The 25,707-nt window shown below is 40.4% G+C and overlaps 2 protein-coding genes across 5 annotated transcripts in view; both read left to right on the top strand.

The window, feature by feature from the left end:
- The first annotated feature begins 3,969 nt into the window (after positions 1-3,969).
- Positions 3,970-23,040, top strand: LOC143114239 (PHD finger protein 20-like). Of its 4 annotated transcripts, none has more exons than XM_076275750.1 (19): positions 3,970-4,221; positions 6,294-6,394; positions 6,922-7,093; positions 7,449-7,533; positions 8,457-8,533; positions 8,632-9,085; positions 9,441-9,545; positions 12,149-12,244; positions 12,568-12,627; positions 13,111-13,353; positions 14,739-14,885; positions 15,050-15,157; positions 17,425-17,550; positions 17,842-18,020; positions 18,805-18,904; positions 19,372-19,567; positions 19,899-20,352; positions 20,854-21,061; positions 21,306-23,040. In XM_076275750.1, exons 2-19 carry the CDS (start codon positions 6,312-6,314, stop codon positions 21,449-21,451), a joined length of 3,039 nt encoding a protein of 1,012 aa, XP_076131865.1. In that variant the 5' UTR covers positions 3,970-4,221; positions 6,294-6,311; the 3' UTR covers positions 21,452-23,040. The 4 variants fall into 4 exon arrangements, with proteins under 4 accessions (XP_076131865.1, XP_076131864.1, XP_076131866.1 ...); XM_076275749.1 differs by having other exon boundaries at positions 12,098-12,244; XM_076275751.1 differs by lacking the exon at positions 9,441-9,545 and having other exon boundaries at positions 12,098-12,244.
- A 255-nt stretch (positions 23,041-23,295) lies between these two features.
- LOC143115378 (protein NDRG3-like) overlaps positions 23,296-25,707 on the top strand; it is a 54,657-nt gene continuing 52,245 nt past the window's right edge. Inside the window, exon 1 of the mRNA XM_076277362.1 lies at positions 23,296-23,452. The gene's annotated coding sequence lies outside the window, so the exon portion shown is untranslated. The remainder of the gene's footprint in view (positions 23,453-25,707) is intronic.

Genomic DNA, 25,707 nt, shown 5'->3' with positions numbered 1-25,707 from the left:
GCCAACTAGTGGTCAAGAGTACAAATGAGATTTTACACTGTACTCGCGTCTATCGTCTGTTTTATTCAGTAATGACGCTTGTCGCAATATTGCGACATGGGCGGTTAGAGAGTTAAAGGGACACCAGGCAACGTTTTCGTGTTAATTACTCATCTTCGTAAGTCAGTATATGGTTAAATGACTCATTACAGGGCAAATGAAGACTCTCTCGCCCGCCCCTACTGCCTGTAGGAAGAATATCCTGCTTGCAAGTTCAGTGTATCCTACCCGTCGACCGAAGCAGGCAGGCTAATGAAACGCTAGAGATTGTTGCAAACGTGTGTATAATGGCAGAGCCAGCGAAGAAGCAGCAAAAACCCTTGACAGAAGACGCAAAGAAAAGGAAAAGAGCTTCAGACCGAGCGAGGGGGATATTCATAGAGAAAAAGCATCAGGCTTGCCTGGTGTCCCTTTAAGTGTTTCCCGTGTGTCAAAATGGGGGGCAGCCGTGGCCTACTGGTTAGCACTTCGGACCTGTAACCGGAGGGTTGCCGGTTCGAACCCCGACCAGTAGGCACAGCTGAAGTGCCCTTGAGCAAGGCACCTAACCCCTCACTGCTCCCCGAGCGCCGCTGTTGATGCAGGCAGCTCACTGCACCAGGATTAGTGTGTGCTTCACCTCACTGTGTGTGTGTGCTGTGTGTGTTTCACTAATTCACGGATTGGGATAAATGCAGAGACCAAATTTCCCTCACGGGATCAAAAGAGTATATATACTTATACTAAATAAAAGTCACAGCGATATCTTATGCTTTGCGCATTATATCTCCAGAACGGTTTGACGCATATGCTTCAAATTTGGTACAAGTGTTTGTATGGACTCAAAGATGAAGTGAGTTGATGTTGGAGGTCAAAGGTCAAAAGTCAAGTCCATGAACACTCTGAGCGCGATATCTCAAGAATGCCTTGACATACATGCCTCATTTGGTATGAGTGTTTGTATGGACTCAAAGATGACGTGAATTGATGTTGGAGGTCAAAGGTCAAATGTCAAGGTCAAAAACACCTTGAGTGTTATATCTCAAGAACGCCTTGACACACAAGGTTTTTTGGTACGAGGGTTTGTATGAACTCAAAGATTAAGTGATTCAATGTTTTTTTCCAGGAATCTCCCCACCAACATTAAGCCAGCAGCTTTCCATCCACTATTGTAATTCCTCTGGCATTACATTTCTAGTTTCCTCTGATGTGCTGGTTCAACACAGTACTCTGGACTCGAGCATCATCTTGCCTGCCTGTCGGCTTAGCCCACACAACTGAACTAGATTCAGTGAGCACGGCCATTTCCAGCCATAACATGCCTGTAACCAGCTAGTCACAGAGGTCTGGACCTTAGTGTTATTTTCACTTTTTAAGCTAAAGAGAATAAGATTTCATTTGTAATTACTATTATCTGCTTGATAAATGAATATACCATTGAAATCCTAACCAGTTAAAGCCTAGTTTCAGTGTTCATCCAGGCTTTTGTTCATCCAGGCTACCTCAACTCAACAAGCTAATACATAGTCCACCCTGTAGGCTAATTAAATTAGCTGCAACTGATGTCTGCCTTGCTGGGTTTAAAAAACATGTGCTTGTCATCTTTTATGTAAATACCTTCAACTGGACTGAACTGAAGTCAATAGACACTATAGGCTACCTTTGAATAGCTGTTCCAAATGAAATGTTGCATTGCCAGTTGCATAATCACCTACTTGATAAATGAATATTGAAATTCTAACCAGTTAAAGCCTAGAGAATGGCATGGTTTCATTTCAGTTAGCCTAACAGCTGGTTTGATTTGCATTGAGAGATTATACTGTATGTATTATCTTAAGTACCCCATGCCAATCTCTAGGTATGGTGAAGGGTATGTGTGATGGTGTGGGGCTATTTTATTTCCAAAGGCCAAGGGAACTTTATCAGGATGCATAGTATGGATCAATGAAATAACTGGCCTTTAAAAATAAAAATCTGCCTGCCTCTATGGGAATTTAACATAGGGGTGTATTGTGTACTGCCTGCCTCTATGGGAATTTAACATAGGGGTGTATTGAACATGTATTTATTTACGATACATTATTCATTTCACAAAGAAAAATGATTTCCTTAAAGGTTGGATTTTTCCTATTGTTTTTATTTAATGCATTAAGATCAATTTCCAAAGGAAATTTTTTTATTCCTCTTTTTAGTCAACTTTATTGGTGTATTCACTTATGCTGAGCACTGTACATAATATATTTACAGTGTTTTAAAAAATATTCACCCCCTTGGATATTTTCCCTTTTTATTGCTTTTATAAACTGAATCTTAATTAATTTAATCTTTTTCAATGAGTTACAAAAAACTCTTTACAGTATGTACTCTTTATATGTATTTTTAGGCCTACAAAATAATGTTAATTAATTAAAAATAAGCGATTACATAAATATTCACTCCTTCAAGTCAGCATTTAGCAAAAGCACCTTTGGCTGCAAGTAAAGCATGTTGTCTGCATGGATAGGTCTCAATTATACGCTTGCACTCTGAATACTGCAATTTTACTCCATTTTCTTTGCAAAATGTATGCAACTCAATTAACATTACTTTGTAGAAATCTTCTTTCACTTTTACCTTAGAGAGTTAAAAAAAAATATATAGTAAAAAAACCCAAATCAAATTGACAAAATTTTCCATTCCATTATTAAAACAATAAAAGGGAAAATATGCAAGAGGTGAATACTTTTAGCACATAGTATATAGCATTGCACTGTGATTATTTCAAACCATACTTACAAATGCAAGCGCCCAATAGGTCCTATTTAATTTGTATAGCCTGAAGCTAACACTTCATTTCACAATGTTATTAGGCCTAACAAAATATTTGATACTTATTGATCATCAATAGCCTAATTAAAATACTATATTATTAATTAAGAATTATTGTTGCATATAATAATAAATCCATTATAAATGGGGAACAAGTTAAAACAGATTGTTGGTCTGTTTCATTTGTAAGTCTTTTGTAAGAAATTGCACGATGTATGCACACAGTATAAGTAGTAGGGCCTAGCCAACCCCCCCCCCACACACACACACACACACACACACCAAAAACCTGATTACAGCCCTATCCAGCCACTCTCTGGATATTTAATGGAAAACAACAACAAATAAAATAGCCAAAATGAAAGCCAAAATCTTCAAGGGTCTCTTTTCAAAAGTTTTTTTTAACAAATAAATTGCAGCCTACTTTTAACAAAATAGACTTAGTCGAGGCCTTCTAAATTACTAAATCACTGGGCAGGTTAGATGTTCCATCACCTTTTGACCAGATCTAGACTCTAGGATAGATTTGTATATGTTCTCTCTCTGTGTCTGTCTTTAATATCCTACGAGAAATTATTGAATTCATTAGTTCTCAGAAAATAAGACCTGAACATCATTATTTCTGTAAAATGGAATAAGAACGCTGGGCGGCAGTAAAATAGTAGCACAGACCAGCATCACCACATCCACATGAACGACGATATATGAAATCACGCCTCTAGTGGCAGTAGTTTGAATTAATTTGCCACGGGGGCTGTAAAATTACATCCCACTTATGCATAATTCATTATAGTTTAACAGTTTATTGTGTAGGGCAGGCTATGCATAAGTCTGTCCGTTGATATCTAAACTTCCAACAATGTAGATTGGTTAAACTCTAGATTTCTAACATCAAAATAGACGCAATCTAGACGCAATCATGGTGTTTAAACGAGCACCGATCCAAATGATCAAAATTAATTTTACATCAAATCGGTAAGGGCATTCTAATTTATGTAGCCTGTATTATTTATGTGAAGGCTCGGCTGAAAGAACAAACATTCCAAAGGCCCCACTATTGATAGTTTGTTCATTCAAACTATCAATGTTAGACTGTTTTATTTCATCTTAAGAAAGAAAAAACGATCGAAACGGTCATGTATGTAAAAAACGAACAAAAAGGTCATGTATGTAAGTGAAACAGTGTGTGTATCTTGATCTTAAAGCGGGAGAGAGAGCGCTTGAAGTGGCGCAGGCGCAGTTAAGCGCCACCCCGTAACACCGGGCCTTGCACACTTCGTCGAGCTCGCCTGAGAAAACAAACTGCGTTGGTTACCTACTCGAGGCACCGCTACCGCTTGAAGGACTCTCAGCAGTTGTCATATACGTCACCCACGAGGATTGAAAGACTGAAAGGTATATGGCATTTTATTTACTAATTAAATATGCAAATATTTGTCCTGGATATGGTCTATTCAGAAGTTTATTTTTTGTAATTCGAAATAATTTAGCTTGTGATGATTGTTGTGTTTGAGACGAAACTTGGTGAGAAGCATGGTGCCACGAATGATGCTATTACGATTTTTATGTTACAATGGAAATCAAAATTTGTAAAAAAAAATACTTTTCCAGCGTCTTGATTGAAATGCAATTTTAGAGTCTCGATTGGTGCATGTTGTATACGTTACGTTCATTCTCGATGATTCGGCGACTTTTCAGTGAAGTTAGTATGCTGTGTTCGCTAACAGTTATTACGGTAGCTCGGTGCATCTAGCAGCAGGCCAAGACAGAGGCCCCGGTTTAGCCAATTGTGACAGACAACCAATTCAACCAATGAAATTGCTTAAATCACTAGCTGTCAGGAGGTTGGACCAATCAGCTTTCACGAAATTAGAAGCCCCGCGGTTAAGAAGTGAACAATGTGAAGACTAGCACAATAAACTAGCAGATATGGTTTTGACGTACATAAAGAGCAATTTTGTTTAAAAGTATTCAAAAACGATATCACATTTGCACCTTTACAATAAATTAATAGATTTTTCTTGAACCCGGCAATGACTTGTCAAAATTAAGTCAATACATACTTCGCTCTAGATTAGCAGTCTGGAAAACGTTGCACCCACGTTGCTGAGCTTGCAGGCAAATGTGTTAAGAAAGCCAAAGTACCCGTGCGTAACACATGTTGTGCGTTACAGACTTAGGTAGTCTTGGAGATTTTGTCCCATTATGTTCTGATGAATATAGCAGTCTTTCTCTCTGTATTTACGTGTATCTCAAACTTAGGTCAGATTCTGTATTTGTAATTAGCTAGCTGTATTGACAAGGTAAACAACGAGGTGGAAGCGTATTGCGCGCCATTTGCGTCACGCCATATCTGCGATGCGTGCCACTGAAACTTGCGTGCGTGTGTCTTAAAAAGCAGAGCGAAATTATTTTATCCAATACAATTCAACTCGTGTGTGTCTTGTACATAAAGCAGTGAACAAGAAAATGCATAGAATTGCTGAGAACGTGACTGTACACGAGACTGGTGGGAGAGTGAATACAGCATGAGTGCGTAAGCTAAATCTGATTGGATAAAAGCGGAGTCAGTTATGAAACCTTGGCGTCGAAGCTTTTCTCTTCTCTGTTTTATGATCCACACGATAGCATTACTTATAATGCTTCATCGAAAATGTGAAAAGTAATGCAATGTAATGTATAAAGCATGCTGGTTTATTTCTGCATAATAATGCGTAATCTGATTGAAAATCAGAGCAAATCAGAGCAAATACGTCTCTTTAATTAAGACAATAATAAATAATAAAATATTAAAATCTTCTATAGTTAACGTGGGTAAACATATATTTTCATACAGTCAGTTTGTTACATATACTTTATACACCCATCGCATGATCCATCGCTTGTTAAAGTGCCAGCTCTTTACTGCAGTAGTATGTGATGAACTATACTTCTGGTTAACATTCACTGTTGGTGAAAATTGTAGGCTCACTAATTGCTGATCTGGGGAGTAGAAGTGGAGGCTGTGATTAACTGATCAGATAGTAGTAGCTTACAGGAACGATGCTGTGCACAATAACCTGACTGTACCACAAGTTGGTGCTAAGAAGCCCAGCCAAGACATGATGTTACAACCTGCTCATATGCCAGTCATAATCAGCTACTGCTTGAAGAAGGTTATTGAATGCTTTAACAATCATCCACTCTAGTCCTCATAGAGCTTATTGTTGCCTCTTAAGAAGTTATATGTTTGTAATGTGATATGCTTTTAATCCAAGTCAAAGTATATTCTCTGCGTTACTGTGATGCTTTTAAATGCTGTTAATATAGCAACATATTTGCATCAGCACCACTGCTTAACTTTGTCCTCTCATTTTTCACACAAGATCAGCAGCTTGATTGTAGCGTCGTCATGACATGTTGTATCGTGCCCTGTGTTTGAATGGGACCTTGCCTGACTGGGTTCTAATGAATGCTCTGTCCTGCAGGTGGTGAATGTGAGCAGAATGACGAAGACGCCTCCCCACAGACGCGGGATCACTTTCGAGGTGGGAGCGCAGCTGGAGGCTCGCGACAGCCTAAAGAACTGGTGAGTGACTCCCTCACCCTAGCAGCTACCCCCCCACCCCCACCCTCCAACACTCACCCCCAGCCCAGCCAGTCCTTCCTTCCGTCCGGGACAAGAAGCTTTTAAAGCCTGCACTGATGCAGCTGCCCGTGTCCTGAGCCCTATGTATTCATTTTAAAATGGAAAGAAAGAGTCATTTGTTTATAGCCTAGGCTCAGACCTAATTGATATTGAATAAGGAGCTTACGGGGAAGAGAGATTTATTGCCCTCATGTGTTTCTTGTAATAGTCTTAATTGCGTGTTCCTGTTGCATCCTTACTATGATTTTAGTCAGACTTAATTTATGATGACCCAAGAACCAATACATTTGCTAAAATATGCTACAGTATATTGCTATATGACACATACATTTCTTTATATTTTATACAATGAGTTGACTGTTCATAGGACAATTGCGGCGAGCACTGGACATATATTGTCTCTTCTCTTTTGTATCGTGGATACATTCAGTGTAGGTGTCTGTAATGCTATATATCCTTCTCCACAGGTATGCAGCCACCATAGAGAAGATAGATTATGAGGATGAGAAGGTGCTAATTCACTACAGGCAGTGGAGCCATCGCTATGACGAATGGTTCGATTGGAACAGCCCATACCTGAGACCTGTGGAACGGATCCAGTTGAGGAGACAAGGCCTTCGGGAGAACCGCTCAGGACCGGTGAGTGGTTTCATGTTAACCCTGAAGTTAGCAAATATATGGGGCAGGATTTCAAGGAGTGGGTATTGAAGATTTCTGAGTGTAGTGAATTGACCAGGTGTTAGTACTAGGAAGAGGGATGACATGGATTTGCAGTAAATTATTATTTAGGTACAGGTCATATTGACACTTAAGTCTGGCTCTGCACATTCATGTTGACCACAGTGTTTTGGTTATTGTTTATTATTGTTATCTAGGCACTATTACACTAACCTAAAGTTCAGTGTTTTGGCAATGATGTGGAATGTTCCCAAGTGTCATGTTTGCACTCTATCAAATGTTAAACATACTTGAACATACTTGTCTTCTTTTTCAGGGTTTCCAAGTTAATCAAAAAGTTCTGGCCAGCTGGTCAGATTGTCGTTACTATCCAGCCAAAGTTCTCTCAGTCAACAAAGATGGTAAGCACCTGTAAAATTACAGTCCTCAGCCCTTATGAGAATGCATTTGATGTTTGGATTTGGATTTTTTTTTGGATTTGGTACATTTATTTTCTTGAACATGTAGACATGTTAAAAAAAAAGGAGTAGAGGGAAGCAAAAGCTTGTAGGTCCCTACCCCCATCTTTTAGTTAAATGAATGTTTTACATGATCAACGTTAAGTATTTACATATATATATTTGCAAACCTTTCTCTTATACTTGCACATTTAACAGACATACCTCCTATGTTTATTTATATTCACAAATAATATATATTACGTTGAAGATTAAAATCACTCCTATGTTCATCATACATACATACACCCACACACACACACACACACACACACACACACACACACACACACACACACACACACACACACATACATACATACATACATACATACATAGCCTTTAATGAGTACAATTTAACATAGTAAACTACTTGTCATTTCCATCACTGAATATTTTCACACATCTCATATTTTGCTATTGTGTATAATTTGAGATGCTTTTTAAACTGTGCAATATGTTTACAATCTTTGATCTTATCTGGTAAGTTGTTCCACAACTTCACCCCACAGACAGATATGCACATGCTTTTGAGTGTAGAGTGTACCATTGGTTGCCTCAGTTTCAGTCTCCCTCTTAAATTATAATCTCCTAGTCTGTCACTAAACCATCGTTGAATGTTTCCTGGAAGTAGGCTGTTTCTTGCTTTAAATACAATTTGTGAAGTTTTAAAATCTTTTAAATCCATAAACTTTAATGTTTTTAATTTCAGAAATAATTTGTTAGTGTGTTCATAGTACCGCACATTATTAACTATCCTTATTGCTTTGTTTGAAGCCATGAGTTGAACTGATTTCTTTGCCTTATTCTTGCTGCCCATGTTCTAGGCTCATACACTGTTAAATTTTTCGATGGTGTGGTGAAGACTGTCAAGGGCATCAAAGTAAAACCTTTTCAAAAGGAGGTGAGAAGTTCTCAGTAGTTTTAGTCAGTACTTATGTTACGCAATATGTGCTAAGGAACACATGTATTAGACTTAAAATATTTGCTTTTACTACACAGAGAAATTCTGGAAGGTCAGGGCAGCAGCAGGGGAGGAGGAGAGGAGCGCCAAACGGCAAAGACTGGAGACCCAAACAGAACAGCAATGGGCGGATGAACGGATCCCGACACAGCATCTCTGACCAGGATGGAGAGAGTGAGATGGACGAAGTGGAAGAGGAGAGCGTTGAGCGAATGGAGGACGACAGTAGGACACTCTCAAACGGCACTCAGAAAAAGGAAGAGGAGAAAATGTCCAATGGAGATGAAGAGATGGGGTTAGACGGTAAAGCAGACGGTCAGGATGCCGAGGAGAAGATGGCAGTGGTGAATGGAGATGGGCTTCATGCGCCGTCGCCACAGGAGAAGAGCAAAGAGCAGAGGGGCGGCGAAGAGGAGAAGGAGGGCATGGTTGAGGAGGCCTCAGAAGAAAGCCCTGTATCAGCCAGAAGGACTAGGAGAAGCCTGACTGAAGGTAAACCTGGAGCTGCCTGAATATTTGTTTACAGTAGTGTTATGAAGATTTTGAGAAATTATGAAAGTCTTACACAGTTTTGCAGCATAGCTGTCTCAGACCACAGAGGTCACAGCATGTTGAATGGGTCAGAGAAAACAAAGCATGAGGTAGCTTCATGGAGGCATCAGTTGAACAGAAAGCAAACTTGAGGGAGAGCTGTGTGAAACAAGAGAATGCATTGAGAAGGGAAAGCTTAGAGGCCATGCGCTGCTTATGTAAAGTAGCTGCTTCAGGTGCCGTAAACTGCAGTGTCAGAGCGAATGCATGGAGCTAAACAGAGTCCTGATGAGGCAATGGCTTCTCCTGCTCACAGGGAAAGAGGGCGAGAGCAAGGCCAGTGGCCCTGAGCACACGAAGAGGAGAGCGTCCCTCGGACACACGCCACCTCCCAAGAGGAACCGGGAGAACGCAAGCACAGGTCAATGATCCTGCTGACTGTCCTTCATTCACTTTGAATGAAACTATCAATCTAGCATAATATCCTATGTCTAGTATAAGCTATTCTTGGCTGCTTTGCTTTATTTGGGACTATTGTTGTAGTACAAATTACAGTACATAAGCAGGGTCATTCCGTGTGAAATCACCCAATTTCAGCGCAATTTGGCAGGTGACCCCCTCCGAAAAAATCTGAAAAAAATCACAGGTGTTTGTAGACCAAATCCATGCATAGATCTTAAATAGTATATCTGTATAACGAATCGTTGCAAAACTACAGCCCTTTGAAACTTCAAGTCATTTTAAGAATTGTGGTGAACAATCCTTTTTGTTCAACTTCCAGCATTATTGGTTCTTTTGGTATTTCACACACATTAGTGAAACTATGTGAATAGAAGTACATTTTTAAAAAATCCAATCGGATCAGACGTATCTTGTATACTTTCCCCTCTGCAAAGCTCTGAAAATGGCTATAAATTCATAATGTGAAAAGACATCATCACCTTTGAGGGCTTCTCATTCAAAAAGTATGTGACACAAATTCATCAGATTTTTTTCCTACACATATATGTATTATAAGGTCCTGTCCATGCATTAACTTTGGTTGTTATCATTTTCATATTTTCAGAGCATTTTTTTAAAATTGGGCTTGATTTTCAAAAAGCCTGTTTTCATCTTCTCATTTCACCACGTGGACAGTTAACAGGATTTTTTTTAATTTTACCATATATCATTCTGTATGTGAGGATCATCTGCCCAACATTTGGGCTTGTTGCTGAGTTTCTTCATTGAGATAAGATTTTTTTTAAATATTGTCTATAAATCCACTGAATTTGTACTGGATCTGCAGTACCACTTTGCACCACATGTGGTGCTCTTTTAATACAATGGAAGTCAATGGAAGAGTAAGAGAGTCACTTGTTTGCTGCACATATCCAATCTAAACACACAGTTTATGGTTCATAGTTGAATTGGTCCAAATAATTATTGCAACATGAACAACATACTACTCATACATAAATCTTATTTAGAGAAAATAAACTGATCAAGTAAATTATATACACATAAGACTGACTGGTCATCCTAGCAAGAGGATTTAGCATAATTACCATCTTTGTAATGAGTTTTCTACACCAGCTTCAACCTATCAGTGCCTATGTGAGCACTTTAATATTTTTTAGCCAGCTGGTTAGGCAAAGTGTATATTCATCGTCATATGCTTGGGATGCAGTCCTCTGTGATACATAGACAAAGAGCATCAAGATGGAGATCAGTGCTTATAACAAACAATCAAACAATGGGTTTCTAAAATTCAGTTCATGAAGGTATTTCACTTGATGAAGATGACCATGTGTGTTTCCATCACAAGTATTCATAACAAGGTTTGAGGACTCATGGATCCAAGAGGCATTTGTAAAAAGATGATAAATCTTTAGTATTGATTTTTCTGCATCTGACAATGCAGTGAATTTTAGAACCCCCTTTTTACTTGAACCATATGAACCATAAACTGTGTGTTTAGATTGGATATGTGCAGCAAACAAGTGACTCTCTTACTCTTCCATTGACTTCCATTGTATTAAAAGAGCACCACATGTGGTGCAAAGTGGTACTGCAGATAAAGTACAAATTCAGTGGATTTATAGACAATATTTGTAAAAAATCTTATCTCAATGAAGAAACTCAGCAACAAGCCCAAATTTTGGGCAGATGATCCTCACATACAGAATGATATATGGTAAAATTAAAAAAAATCCTGTAAACTGTCCACGTGGTGAAATGAGAAGATGAAAACAGGCTTTTTGAAAATCAAGCCCAATTTAATAAAAATGCTCTGACAATATGATAATGTTAACAACCAAAGTTAATGCATGGACATGACCTTATAATCCATACATGAGTGGGAAAAAAATCTGATGAATTTGTGTCACATACTTTTTGAATGACAAGCCCTCAAAGGTGGTGATGTTTTTTCACATAATGAATTTATAGCCATTTTCAGAGCTTTGCAGAGGGGAAATTACACAAGATACACCTGATTTGATTGGATTGTTTAATTCAACAGGAAAATGTACTTCTATTCACATAGTTTCACTAATGTGTGTGAAATACCAAAAGAGCCAATAATGTTGGAAGTTGAACAAAAAGATTGTTCACCACGATGCTTAAAATGACTTGAAACTTCAAAGGGCTGTAGTTTTGGAACCATTAGTGATACAGATATACTATTTAAGATTTATGCATAGGTTTGGTCTACAAACACCTGTGATTTTTTTCAGATTTTTTGGGAGAGGGTGACCTGCCAGCCACTGGGTGATTTGACACGGAATGACCCAGCAGCACAAGTCGTGAACACTTTATTTTGGGTTTTCTTTTGTCCGCAGGGGAACATGGTGCTGATTTTGTATTTAAATAATTTCATGATCATTTCAGTAAAATATATTGTGCAACCATACAGTCTTTTTTAGCTCATAGGAAGCGTTAAGCAATACATTGTTAACATAAGTCTAAAGGGATATGAAACTCTCTCCTCAGACCGAAGCAGTCGAGCCCAGAAACAAACCAAATCTGATTCCGTCCCAGCAGGCTCGGAGGCAAGCAATAAAGAGCACAATGGCCTGGTCAGCCCATCAGAGACCCCAAAGCCTGATGCGGAGGCTGTGGCACCTGCACCAGATCTGGGTATGTGTCTATGGACAAAATTACCATCAGCTTTAATGATGTGCTGTGTTCCATAGTTTTAAAATTGTGTAATTACATTTGTGGGATTAACCCCCATAATAATGCCCTTTACACACAAGGCACACTTGTTCTATGTATGCTATAGGAAAAAATGCCCAGAAAATGACCCAAAACACTGCAAGGGACCTTTATTCTGTGATAATGATATGCTCAACTAACTTGTTGTGGATGACCATGACTCATGATTGAGTGTGGCAACAATGGTCAGAGGAATCTGTAGTAAATCAGTGTGTTCATACATGTTTTGAATTCTTTCTGTTTAGCCACTCTCGTCAGACAACAAATCCACCTACCGGCTACAAACAAATATAGCAGAGAACCATGTGAGTATAAGATCCCACACATGTATCTGCGACATACACACACACACATTCTTATTTTCCGGTCTTTGCTGTGCCCACTGCCATAAATATTTACAATAACTCCCCTTAGTGCCGTGAGGAGAATCTTATTCTGATAGACATTGCACAGTTTACAACCACTTGCACAGAGACTTTATATCTGATTATATACTGATTGTATTTATTTTTGACTTGTATGTATATGTGTGATATATGTTTATCTATCTATCTATCTATCTATCTATCTATCTATCTGTCTATCTATCTATCTGTCTATATCTTTCAATCAATACTGGATATTTAGAGAAGAACTAACAAAAACAAACATTTACCTATTCTGTATTTTATCACATGTTTTTATGCTATTTCAATAGTAAATAATATAATACATATATTTCGATAATAAAAGCTTGGTGTTAGCTATGCAGATTATTTCTAAATCACCTGTCATTCTATGGTATGTAGTGTATAGGGTCATCAAAAACCAGCCACCACCAATCCTGTCCATTGAGCTGGACCACAACCCCTTCAAGTGCAAAGTATCAGGCTGCCTGAAGTCCTTCCGCAAGGCCTCCCTGCTGCACTACCACATGAAGTACTACCACTCTGAATGTGATCTCAGCCCTCCACGCAGCATCCAGACGCGCGCGTCGGAGAAACAGGCTGCTGCCATGGAGACGCCACGGCGACGGCGCACTGTCTCGTTACGTGAGTGTCTCTTTGCTTTCAGCCTCAGTGACCCTGGGATTCTGAATGTTTACCTTTTTTTGTCGGTGTGTTTAATGTTTTGATATCTATACTGCCCTACAAAGGCAAAAGGCAGTAACTGCATTTTTGGTCAAAAATGAGTTATTGTTATTTTTGGGATATTAAAGACTTCCTTTATCATGTGGATAAATATCTATACTCAATGTGACTGTTTTTTCGAAAAAATAGAGGGTTGTGTTTACAGTAACTCCCAAAACCATACTGCTCTACAAAGGCAAAAGGCAGTAACTGACCAGAGTGTCAAACTGAGAAAAATGACTTCAAAGTTTTTTGTTTTGTCTACACAAATGTATTATAGGTAGAGCAATGAAAATCTGGTGACTTGTTGCCCTGATGAAGAAATGTGTGTATATAAAAAATCTTGTGCTTAAAGTTGACCTTGTCAGATACTGTACTCTGCCTTTGTATTATGTACTAAAAATAAGGAGTCGTGCAAAGGCAAAAGGCAGTAACTGGAGCATTGAGGAGACAAAGAAAGAAGACATTGTATAAAAAACATTGTCCTCTTATGCCCCCCAAAAGAAAGGCTTTTTGGCTCTCATGTCTTGTGGAGGAGTGACGGCATAATTCAAATCAAGTTTATTGCATCCAAAACAATAGGAAATTACATTGCTTATGTTATGCCCACCGTCATAAGAAACCTCAATTTAAAGAATGGGTCACTTGTTTTTATCTCCATACATGAATTTTAAACCATCCATTAATTTGCTATCTTTGCGTTCTCTTTCAAATAAATTATTGTTTTTAATTATCAGAGATAGTTGTTGTATTTATTCATACTGTGTGTCATCTATCTGCAGTCACCCTGTTGGTTTTGCTGCACACAAAATTGAAGTTCTTTAGTCTACGTGTTAACTCCAACTGAATGCACTCCCAGCACTGGATAGCAACAACTATATGTCTAAGTAATTGTGTGTCATCTAAAACAAATTCCATGATTTAGACTTTAATGAAAGTGTTCAGTTAATGATCTATATGGTGTCAGTTACTGCCTTTTGCCTTTGCACGACTCCTTATTTTTTAATACATAATACAAAGGCAGAGTACAGTATCTGACAAATAAGGGTCAAAGGTCAACTTTGAGCACAATATTTTTTATATACACACATTTCTTCATCAGGGCAACAAGTCACCAGATTTTCATTGCTCTACCTATAATACATTTGTGTAGACAAATCAAACAACTTTAAAGTCATTTTTCTCAGTTTGACACTCTGGTCAGTTACTGCCTTTTGGCTTTGTAGGGCAGTATAATAATATCTACTGCTTTCATATATTATATTTTTTAAGGTTTTTCTTCATGCTTCATTTTGCTGTCTCCACAGACACCCCTCTGAGTGACAGCAAGTCGGGCCACGCGCCTGTAACCAATGGGGAGCACCGACAACGGTCCAACAGCGAGAAGAGCAAAGAAAACCAGCATATGAACCGCAAGTCCACTGATGATCCAGATGATGGCGTCATGGAAATAGGTTGAGCATATTTCATTCATCTTCAGCAGATACTTCCATTAATTACACATAAGTTAATGATGTATAATGATGTAATAAATGTATGTTTCATGTAAATTATGAATGAATGAATAAATGAATGAATGAATGAATTAAATGGTCTTTCGTATATGTGTTGGAATTAGGTGGAAATGAAAAGGAGAGGATGAGAGAGAAAAGACAGAAGGACTTTTTACGGATCAAGCTGAAGAAAAGGAAGAAGAAGAAGAAGAAGATGATGAGGTCCAAGTCAGGTGAGGAGCGGTGAATATTTATGGCTCCTGCTTGATCTGCGGCTTTGCTGATTTCTCCCATTCCAAACCCTCATAGGAAAGGCTGCTTAGACGCTGAGATGTTCATACGTGTCTGCTGTGTTGCCAGTGTGTTGTCTACAGTACCTACACCCCATGGTTTTTCACTGTGTAATCACGAACAATAGTCCAGCTGGCACTGATAAGAGCTTGTTAACTAGCCAATTGACGACTTTCTGGCAAAATTATTGGCGTGCTGTGAAGTTTTGCAGGGTGTTCTGCACAGAACTACATAATGCATAGCCTAGTTGGAGCATTGCCCTTCTCTCCTTCACATGACCACATTTCATAAACATTAATCTGAAGATGATGCTAAAAATAGTTATAATGACTTAAAACAAAAAGTTATTACATGTAGACCCTAACATATTATACTATGTAGACCTACTATAGTGGCCATACATATTTATTCAGATGCTGTATTTTGGGTAAGCTTTTATACCAGTGTCCATTTGTTTCCTGGTTGTCTCTGTGATCTGTTACTTATACTTCCTCCTTCATCTTACTAAAAGAACCCCAGTCATATCAATTCCTATTAGGGATGCCACAGTACACAGTACATTCTTGAACCGAGCGGGATGTGCCCTACAGTTTGATACGCAAATGTGAATAGCAGTTGTATGGTACATCTGTCATTTTTATTATTATTTCTAAAACTCGGTTATTGCGGCAGAAAACTGCACACAGGTTGTAGGCCTACATTCACAGAACACCGCTGGAGCCTATCAGCAGGAGTTTGAGAAACGAGAGTTTAAAAAAAACTAAAATAGCTGACTCATAGCTCCAACATCAGCTTAGTGACCAGACAGAGAAGAGGTACTACTCTCTTTGTTATCCACTGGGATGGAACATTTTGGATCTCAATGGGCTTCTATGGCGAGGGTAAGAAGACCGTAAACAAATAAAGTATAGTCTCAGCAGATTACTGCAGTCAGCTCGAGTAGAAGCTTCGAACATGACGTCTCATGCGCAGCTCATGTCCATCCATATTTACTGCCAGTGCATCAGGGAGAGTCCACATATGAGAGAAAACACAGCAACCTCTCACTGTTGTTTTCCATCAACAAGTTGTGCCAAAAATAAATCAAGGAAACTCTGCCCTCTACCAAGGCCAGATATCTCTCAAAATTAATGAAAGTGAAACAACAAACGTCGGGCCTACTTTTAAAATGAAGGAGTTCTTCCTTAGCCCATTCTGCTTCCCACCAGGTAGCGAAATTGAACTGGTACCTTTGCGTCATTCTTCTTACAGACAGATAAACTACCAAAACGGCATAATACCTCGGAGGTCATATTAAAGCTGTAGGAGCATTAGTTTCACAGCTGTATTTGGTGGCTACTGGCTCAGAATTCCGTCACATGATGAAAATGCATTTACATTTACATGTAGTCATTTAGCTGATGCTTTTATTCAAAGCAACTTACAAAATCAAGGTACAGTGCGACTAGGACATGTTGGTGTAGCAATAAGTACTACTACCTAGAATTAAAGGGAAGGAGAAGAGGGATAGTCAGGATAGGGAAGAAGGTTGTGGTGCTGGATTAAAATTGATAAATAGATAAATAAACGTGTGTTGGGCCTATATTCTCCCCACTCGCCACTATTGTTTTTTATTAGTTTTATTTATCGTTTATTTTACCAGGAGAGTCCCATTGATAACCTAATCTCTTTTTCAAGGGAGCCCTGGCAGCTAAGTGAAGTCTATGCAGCATCAGTGAGAGGAATTTTAAGAAATTGACACAATTGACTCCTCATTGATAGTTGTATAGTAGGATAGTAGATAGTAGTATATCCAGAGCAATTGAAAGCTATCGAACTGTAGTACAAACCTTTGAAAACAGGCCAGTCACTTATACAACCATGTGTCTTAATGGATCATGTCAATGTCAATAGGCAAAATATATAGTGTATTGTTTTCATTTTGCACATTTTACACATTTAAATAATAAGATACTGTTACCATGGCCCAAAAACTGTGATCAAAAAAGACCGAACCGTGGTCACATTATACCGTTGCATCCTTAATGCCTATGTGTGTAATAGAGGCTTCTCTCAGCATTCTTAGTGATAAGTGCAGTAGTTGTTCTTTGTCTGTGTCAAACTGACAGTGTCTTTGTCGATTCATGGCAAATTAGAGCAGCAACAGCTCTGGCTTGGTGCGCAGACCTCCTCCTAATGCTTGTGCATAATCTGCTTCCATCCCTAACAGACTATAGTAGCAGTGAGGAGAACATTGGCTTAAATGCTCCTCACTGCACTCTGAATTTGGCACTCAAATTCCCCCTCTCCCACAAACACAACAACTCGGAACACCACACACAGCCGATACTTGATGGTGGGTATTGCGCTTTGTGTCATTGCTTGTCTTTAGTTCTTCATTCTCTTTGTGTGTTTGGTTTTGTCTGACTACCCCCCAACTTCTCAAAATTCATGTGTAGCTGCTTTGTTCGACTCTAGTCACTTCTGCTTCTGAAGTTGCTTTCTGCCGTGATCACTGCTTTTAATGTTGCATGTCTGTCTGTTTCCTGCTTCAAGCTTTGCAGTTTATTCACAGACTTCTATGTAATGGTGACATTATATGTGAATATTCCATAGAGAACCATGTATTTTGCTGCCGGTTTTATAGGTGAAGACAGCGCCAGCGAGTGGTCAACTGACAGCCCCTCATGGAGCGAGGACGAGCTGGAGGCAGAGCTTGACCTGACCACACCCCTGGCGGAGCAGGGCTTGGTCGTCGAGCCTCACGGAGCGGAAATTGTGCGCTGTGTGTGCGAGGTTCAAGAGGAGAATGACTTCATGATCCAGGTGAGCCGAATCGAGTGTCCAGAGACATCGTGTATGTGAACTGCATTAGCTTCTGTAGACCGACGGGCAGAAAAGAGCCCAGCAGAATGTACTTTGCCAATATGGCTCAGTAGGTGCAGTCTAAAATGTGGAGCTTTGTAAGTGTGACTGCATTCTGACAGTGCAGTCAATGCTTAAGGGAACAAGTCTCCAGTCCTCATAAAAGGACCGGCAATCACTTGGAATATGGAACACCCTGGAATAATGTGGACAAGTATATAAGACTGCATGGGAACTTTGGCATGATAATAAAGGCATGGCAATTACCTCTTTCTCACATGAACCCCATTAAAAAGAGAGAACTTTTTAGTGTACATACTCACCCATAACGGTAAAACATTTGGACTTCCTATATAAAAGGTATTGGGTGCTATGGTATTTGAGCTTCACGTGAGGAGACAGAACAGAGTTTCTATCTATCCTAGCTATGCCTGTGCTATGAATCTCTTAACCAGTGGCAGTTGCTGGTGTGTGTTTATAAACTGGCCACTTAGCAAAGCAACGCAGGCATCTTGAGGGTTGCTACTCGTTAGCTTTGATGCGTTAGGTTAACTTTAGATATGTAAGGCATGCCATTCAAACCATTTAAGGATATGTTAAGGATCCTGAGCTAATTTGTGTTGTTCCAGCTAGTAAGACTATGGGCTTCTTTGTGTGTGTGTGTGTGTGTGTGTGTGTGTGTGTGTGTGTGTGTGTGTGTGTGTGTCTGTGTGTGTGTGTGTGTGTGTGTGTGTGTGTGTTCTAGTGCGAGGAGTGTTTCTGCTGGCAGCATGGGACGTGTATGGGGCTCATGGAGGACAGTGTGCCTGACACATACTCCTGCTACATCTGCAGAGACCCCCCTGGTGAGTGTGCGTCTGGTCTCTGGCCGGGTAAATGAGGGCGGGGCGGGGGGGTTGGCCTTGTGGCCTCTGTGTTTTCCCAGGTGCTTGTTAATAAGAGTGCGTGCTCTGTTGATGAGCTTCATGACAGATATAGATAGACCAATATTCAAGAATACAGTCAGTACTACAAAATGATGACATTTTGATTGTATGTCATATTTCTTGTAAAGGGTTGTCAGTATTATGCTTTGATTTATGATTTAATCTCAAATTCAGTGCAATTTTATATACCGGTAGTAGGTGACCAATTTTATCAAAGGGTACTCATGGGATGTTGTGGCACTGCCGAGAAACCAGAATTTAATTTGAAAAAGCTGGTTAATAAAATTTGTGATGTGTGTGTTTGTGTTTGTGTTTGTGCGTGCGTGTGTGTGTGTGTGTGTGTGTGCGCGCGTACGTGCGTGCGGGGTTGTGTGCTGTGTGAGCAGCTCAGCGGCAGAGCCAGAGGTACTGGTACGACCGGGACTGGCTGACCGCAGGCCAGATGTACGGCCTGTCCTTCCTGGACGAGAACTACTCGCACCAGAACGGCAAGAAGATCACCGCCACACACCAGCTGCTAGGCGACGTGCAGCACGTCTTTGAGGTCCTCAACGGCCTGCAGCTCAAGATGAGCATCCTCCAGTGAGTTTTACACACACACACACATGGGTGAGCATGTGGTTCTAACTTGGACGTGGTCAGGAGATCAGTTGCCAAGGAGGTCATGTATTGATTGAATTATAGATTCTCTGTGATGGAAGTGGCTGTAGATCAAGTGGCCAGTTCATGGATTGAGTGTAAATGTGAATTGAAGTTGATGTTTATTTACAGTGACTGTCAAACCCCCTATAGATTTAGCTCAGAGACTTTCAGCTCAGATATAGGTGTATAAAGAGTACTGTTTGTGCATGATCATGTTGAATGTAATAACATTTTTAGTATGGACACTAGTAACCCATACTCCCCCCTCCAGGAGCCAGGCCCATCCTGACCTGAAGCTGTGGAGGCAGCCCTGGAGGCAGGCGGAGCACTCCAAGAGGAAGGGTTGCCTGTCGGAGCCCGTATCGGCTGCCCCCTCACCGCCCCCGACATCCGCTGACCTTTTCACCTGGACCGCTGCAGACTCCGACAGCAACGGCCGGTGGGAGGGGTCGTCCTACCAGGACAAGTCGGGCCGCGTGGCCTCCTTCCAGGACTCCTACATCAGCAGCGAGCACTGCTACCAGAAGCCCCGCACCTACTACCCGGCCGTGGAGCAGCGTCTGGTGGTGGAGACGCGCGGCGGCTCGGAGCTGGAGGACAGCCTGCGCAGCACCGAGGACCTGCTGGAGATGGAGCAGAGGTACGCTGGTGGGGCGCTGGGCCTTGATTGGCCCAAGACCCAGCCCACCATCAACGTCAAGGGAGAAGACAACTGCAACGCCAAAGTGAGTATGCCTGTAGTTTGCCGATGTAGATGAACAGTGACTGTTCTGAAATGTAGATTGTCAGTATTGCTATCTCACTTAACATATCACAGACACAATACATTTAAACATTTAATAAACAGATTCAAGCTCCTTGCTCACTGAGAGAATGTGCAAATGACCAGTTTATGTCTATAGTTGCAGGTCTCTAGAGATGTTCAGTTGCTAACATGTTTTCAAATAATCTGGTCCTGCCATGAAATTCACATCCTTTATCTGACAAACACTGGGGCATTTCCATCCTGCATACATCTGCATATTTGGTTAACCATGTCCTCAACATACTCAGGATACCTGTAGTGTGTTATAGTACGTGTTAAGTGTGTATGCTTCTTAATATAAACCAACTAAGTTATGCAGCAGCAACAGCATGTAGTTTGATTAGACATCAAAAAATCCTGAGTGGAATATCAACTATTGACATAAATCAAATAAAAACACCTGCTGGTGCTGTGCCATCAGGAACTGGAGTGGAGTAAGAAGGTGCAGAATGGAGAGGTGGAGAAGTGCGACGAGCCAGAGGTAAAGGTGGAGGACTCTGAGGACAACACCGAGCCAGAGCCTGACCTGGTGCTGCAGCAGCAGTGGCAGCTTAACCTGCTTGACCACATCGAGGCCGTGCAGGACGAGGTCACCCACCGCATGGACCTCATCGAGAGGGAGCTGGATGGTAGGAGTCCAAATAACTCACTTTCTTTATGAATCCACTTGAGTGGTTAGTTATTAAAAAAAATAACTGTAGTTGAATGATTAGCTGGTTGAAATCATGCTATAAGCCTGGTCAAAGGCACTCTGATTAGCTGTACTTCTACAGAAAAAAAAGTTGCATAGTGCTTTGACAAACTAACCAAAACAAACTAATGTCATTGAGAAAAGTACCATGTGGAACATTCTCTGATTGTCGTCTCCTGTAGTGTTGGAAAGCTGGCTGGATTACACAGGCGAGCTGGAGCCTCCTGACCCTCTGGCCCGCCTTCCTCAACTCAAGCACCGCATTAAGGAGCTCCTGAGTGACTTGGGCACTGTGCAGCAGATTGCAGTCTGCTCCTCGTCCACATGATGGCGCCACACCTCACAGGGAGCTAATGGAGCGCCCACTACAAAAACAGACCTGTACTCCACAGCTAGGACGCAGATTAAAAATAATGTTGCTGTTGTTGATGGTGATGATGACGATAATGATGAATATCCACGTAACGAAAGTCAACCATCCACAGCCCTGAAAGAAAATAGAAACAGTCCCTTGGGCTTTCTCTTCAACAAAACTGTAAAGGGCAAGACTCAGGGGTGATGACGGAAGCAGAGGAACATTGTAATTTCAGCTTATGCCCACCTCCCAAATGCAGGAGTTCTGATGTCAAAAGCAACGGCTTTTAATGAAGATGTGAAACGCAACAGAGGGCTGTAAACATGCAATGCAAGCCAGATAAAGTGGAGCACAACCGCCTTGTAGCGCTTAACCTTTTTATGTGTGTAGTTGTCCTCTCTACCATAATTGCTCAGCATTTCTATAATGTAAAATATCATCTTTTGAAATGTATCTATGTTTTGTTATCTAAGATCTGTGCCGCGAATGGCTTTGGAATGGAGACACAACTGACTCTGGCAAAAACCTAAAGCATAATGTCAATTGAAAAAGAATATATATTTTTAATCTGCAAGAATTAGCCATTTCCTTCTATATTTCTACTTAATACAGTGTGTAATATATCCTGATGTTTTGTCACATCAAGCGTACTTGCTCAAAGAAGAGGTTGAGTTGATTGTCATGTTGATTTTCAAATTATGTCACTATTTGTCAAAGATAGTCATGCAGAATCTGCATGTTATATTACTAGAAACTGTAATTTTTATTAATTATATCTTATAATGGTAATGCGCTTAGCTGTCCTGACTTGCTTATTCCAACTGAAACGGTCTGCTTTCTATGTGACTTTAATTGAAAGATGTCACCGTGTGAAAAAGTCTTTTAATGCCATAGGGAATTGTATAGTACTTTTATATGTTTTCATTTTGTAGCATTCGTTTGTACATTTAAAAATGAATCTTTTATTGATGTCATAGCCTACTAGTACAAATCAGTCTTTAATTCTCTTTTCCTGTGTCAAAGGCACCAGATGCCAGAATTTAATTTATTGTGGTTGATTTAATTTATTGACTCTTTTAAATGTTAGGCTGAGAGAAGGTGTCTACCCAGCACCCAGGGTAGCACTTTGAGAATAACACTGCATATGGTGGGTGTCGTGTGTGTGGGCCAAAGCCTGTGACCATATGGCCCGTCCGTGTGCAGGCAAATAGAGGGACACTCCCAGTTTTGATATTGCTCTTGTTTTCATGTCATGTTTGTTTTTATTATTATTCCATGTCCAGTGTTCCCACCTTCATTTTGTTTAGGAGTAATCTCCTTGCATGTTTATCTGTCTGATGTTTTGTTTTCTTGTCCCTGTTTATGCCTTCTTACCTCTGCATGCAGAGTATGGTGAGCTTGGGCCAATGTGTATTCCTTCCTTTTGTAGATCAGCCAGTGCCCCTTGTAATCATCACAATACTTTTTGTATTACATTTTGTCTCTTGCCTGTCCAGAAAAAATATAGCATTGTACTCAAGAGTAGACAAATGTATTAAAGCAAACTGTTAGTTTTATCATGACAGACATAATTTGAGTTTTCTTTTTGTGTGTAAATCATTAGACAATTCATAATTATGAGGATATCTTAATTATGTAGGAAATACATTGTAGCCATCAATTTCTTTCCTATGCTTTGACCTAACAAGTTTGTCTAGTGCTGTGATTTGCATCATTTGTCTCGGTGCTGTAGATCCGCATAGGGGCGTTGTGAAACGCTGAACCCCTTGTCTAGTGTATGGGCTGTCCTTCACCGACAGTAGGTCCGCCCCGAAGTGTGTGTAAGTGCGTGTGTGTGGATTCCAAACTGGAGTTGGTGTTTCACCAGGGAAACGTGAGTGGTGGCTTGAAGTCGGAGGACACTCATTTACCGTTGTCTGAGGAATTGTTTAATCAGTTCTACCTCTATTCGAACCCAAGCTTCGTATTCGGACGGTGAGTACAACGAAACGGAGGCAATGTAACGTACTAATTGCATTTTGTCAGTAATGTCCGAATACAGCAGGCGCTTGTAATGAGTTAGTACAGCAGGTGGCTAACGTTAGCTCAAGATTGAGGCTAGTCAACCAGCTACGGTTTACCAAAACCTGGCTAGCAGCACCATTGCTAGCAGTCTGATCATGAGTCGCTAGCTCCAGCTCTTTGGTCACTGTAAATGTCACTGTAACAAGTTTTGTTAGTTGCTTGTAACTTGCCTGTGATTAAACACATATAATACGTACAATATTTCTACTACACCAGAGCGGTAGTCGCAATTAATTTGTAACGTTGTTCTGTTTATCACCAGCCAGTTGGCTAACCTGAGTTAACTAGTGCAACGTTAACATTGGGGCTGAACTCGCATAGATAGCTACTACGTTCAAGTACCCCTGGCTGCAGCTACAGTACGTTTACCTTGCTGGATAGATCCCAAACTAATAACTAGATACTTCAGCTAACTTCAGCGGTAATGTTAGCTAAGATTAAAAAGTCTGAACAAACTCCATGTGCTTTTGAGTGTAAACCCATAAACTCGGCAAGTGAATTTGTCTGTCAAAACACAGCATTACAATATTTGACCAAAAGCTAGCTAAAGTAGCGCTAGCTAACGTCATTGTTCCGCTTTTCACAACCACATTGTCATGTGTGGATTGAAAGCTAATCAGGTTTAGTTAACTTGTCCAAACCTGTAGATCTATAGTTGACGTCGCATCAATATAGTCTTTCTGTCTGTGTTGCTGTTGCTCAGATGGATTTGAAAATTAAGTAAACCAATTATGGTTGTTTCAGTATTACAATTTCAGACCGGTTGCGAGATTTGGGTAACACGTTACATCTTGTCTGGCAACTGCCAGCTACCAGATCCAGATATTATGAATGTATCACAAATCAACAAATATAATTGAAACCATGAAGTTGACTACAAGCAACGTTAGCGTCTTTGTGCGGACCCTTATTCAGTGGAATCATTCGGCGTAAAATCTTTTTGACGTTGTCACATTGTTAGTTTGCTTTTTTTTTTCTTGTGAAGATGTTATTTGAGGGTATCAAGTCATCTCTTTATTGAGAACAACGCATGATCTCCTATGCATTGTTTTCTCCAAGAGTCGAGAATAGCCGTGCTGCTAGCCCGGTTTCCAAAAATACAAAGATAGGAAAAACACCATCAGGCCAGTAATGCCACGAGATTAGTGACAGCGGTTTTTAAGCCCAGATGGTCCTACATAACCTCTGCAATCACAAACAGGACTCTGAAGTGTTTGGTGAAGGCCAAGTGTTATGTAAAAGACACAGCTTAACCTCATGTTGGAGGATGTTTTCCTCCTTTGGAGCTGTAGTCTATGTTTATGATCATGTCAAGGAACACTGTGGGAAAGAATTCTTCTATGCCCCTTCATACAGGTTTTTTAATTTAACGTTTTCTTCAGTAACCGGTTTCCCTTTTAGGATCTCTACACAAAACGCATAATAAATATGGTTCCAGTGTGGTCCAGCAATAAACTCGGCTAGTTTAACGTTGGTTCTTCCAGAGAGTAGTTTATAGGTTGTCTGAAGTGCTTCTACATAAGATCAGGCAGTTGAACAGACAAGCCTCATTCACTTAAGGTTTCCCCTGCAAACTTGGAATTTTTCTTGCAGTGGTAAGATACAAGGTCCAAAGAAAACAGAGCTGTCTTTCAGGGCTGAGTTGCCCCTTGCATCCACCACCACATCTAGACCAGGCTATATGTGGTTTAGACGGGCATACACGCATAAGGAAAATGGGCGGCACATTAGTGGCTTGTCAAAACTTGGAAAGATGGAACCCTCCCTGGAAAAAATCTACCTCGCTCACCCTTCCCAGCACAATGTTCTCTGTGTTGATGACTGCCTATCTGATTTATAAATGTAAACATGACATAATCCTCCCGTTACGTTTGTCTTGAAGAAACAGTGCAATTGTCTCCTGATGAACAGTTGACAGTAGCTTATCTAGGCCTGGTCTGGACCCCATTAGCTACCCTCTGTTTCCTGTGCCCTATGGGCATTGTTTTGATTTGTCATCTCTCCTCCCTTTGGCTTGATACATGCCCACAGCCCTCTGGTGCCACTGGGCAATGGCACTGTGTCGTGGCAGGAGTCATGGCTGATTGGGCTATATTTTCAAATGCATATCTGATGATGCAGCATGTTCTCTCCGAGGACAGGTACAGTCCGACAGAGTCAGCAGC

This window comes from Alosa pseudoharengus, unplaced genomic scaffold (assembly GCF_046254945.1).
Source record: "Alosa pseudoharengus isolate Yale_2024_CS ecotype anadromous, Long Island Sound unplaced genomic scaffold, YU_APseudo_1.1 YU_APseudo_1.1_scf_9, whole genome shotgun sequence".
Taxonomy (NCBI): domain Eukaryota; kingdom Metazoa; phylum Chordata; class Actinopteri; order Clupeiformes; family Clupeidae; genus Alosa; species Alosa pseudoharengus.
The sequence above is the reverse complement of the archived record's forward strand: the minus strand, read 5'-3'. Positions and strand labels throughout refer to the sequence as shown.

Excerpts from the sequence above, each read along its gene's own strand:
- LOC143114239 (XM_076275749.1), top strand. The coding sequence starts at position 6,312 with ATGACGAAGACGCCTCCCCACAGACGCGGGATCACTTTCGAGGTGGGA. Across the intron at positions 15,158-17,424 it reads GATGATGAGGTCCAAGTCAG|ACTATAGTAGCAGTGAGGAG; the intron begins GTGAGGAGCGGT and ends CATCCCTAACAG. Across the intron at positions 18,905-19,371 it reads CATCTGCAGAGACCCCCCTG|CTCAGCGGCAGAGCCAGAGG; the intron begins GTGAGTGTGCGT and ends CTGTGTGAGCAG.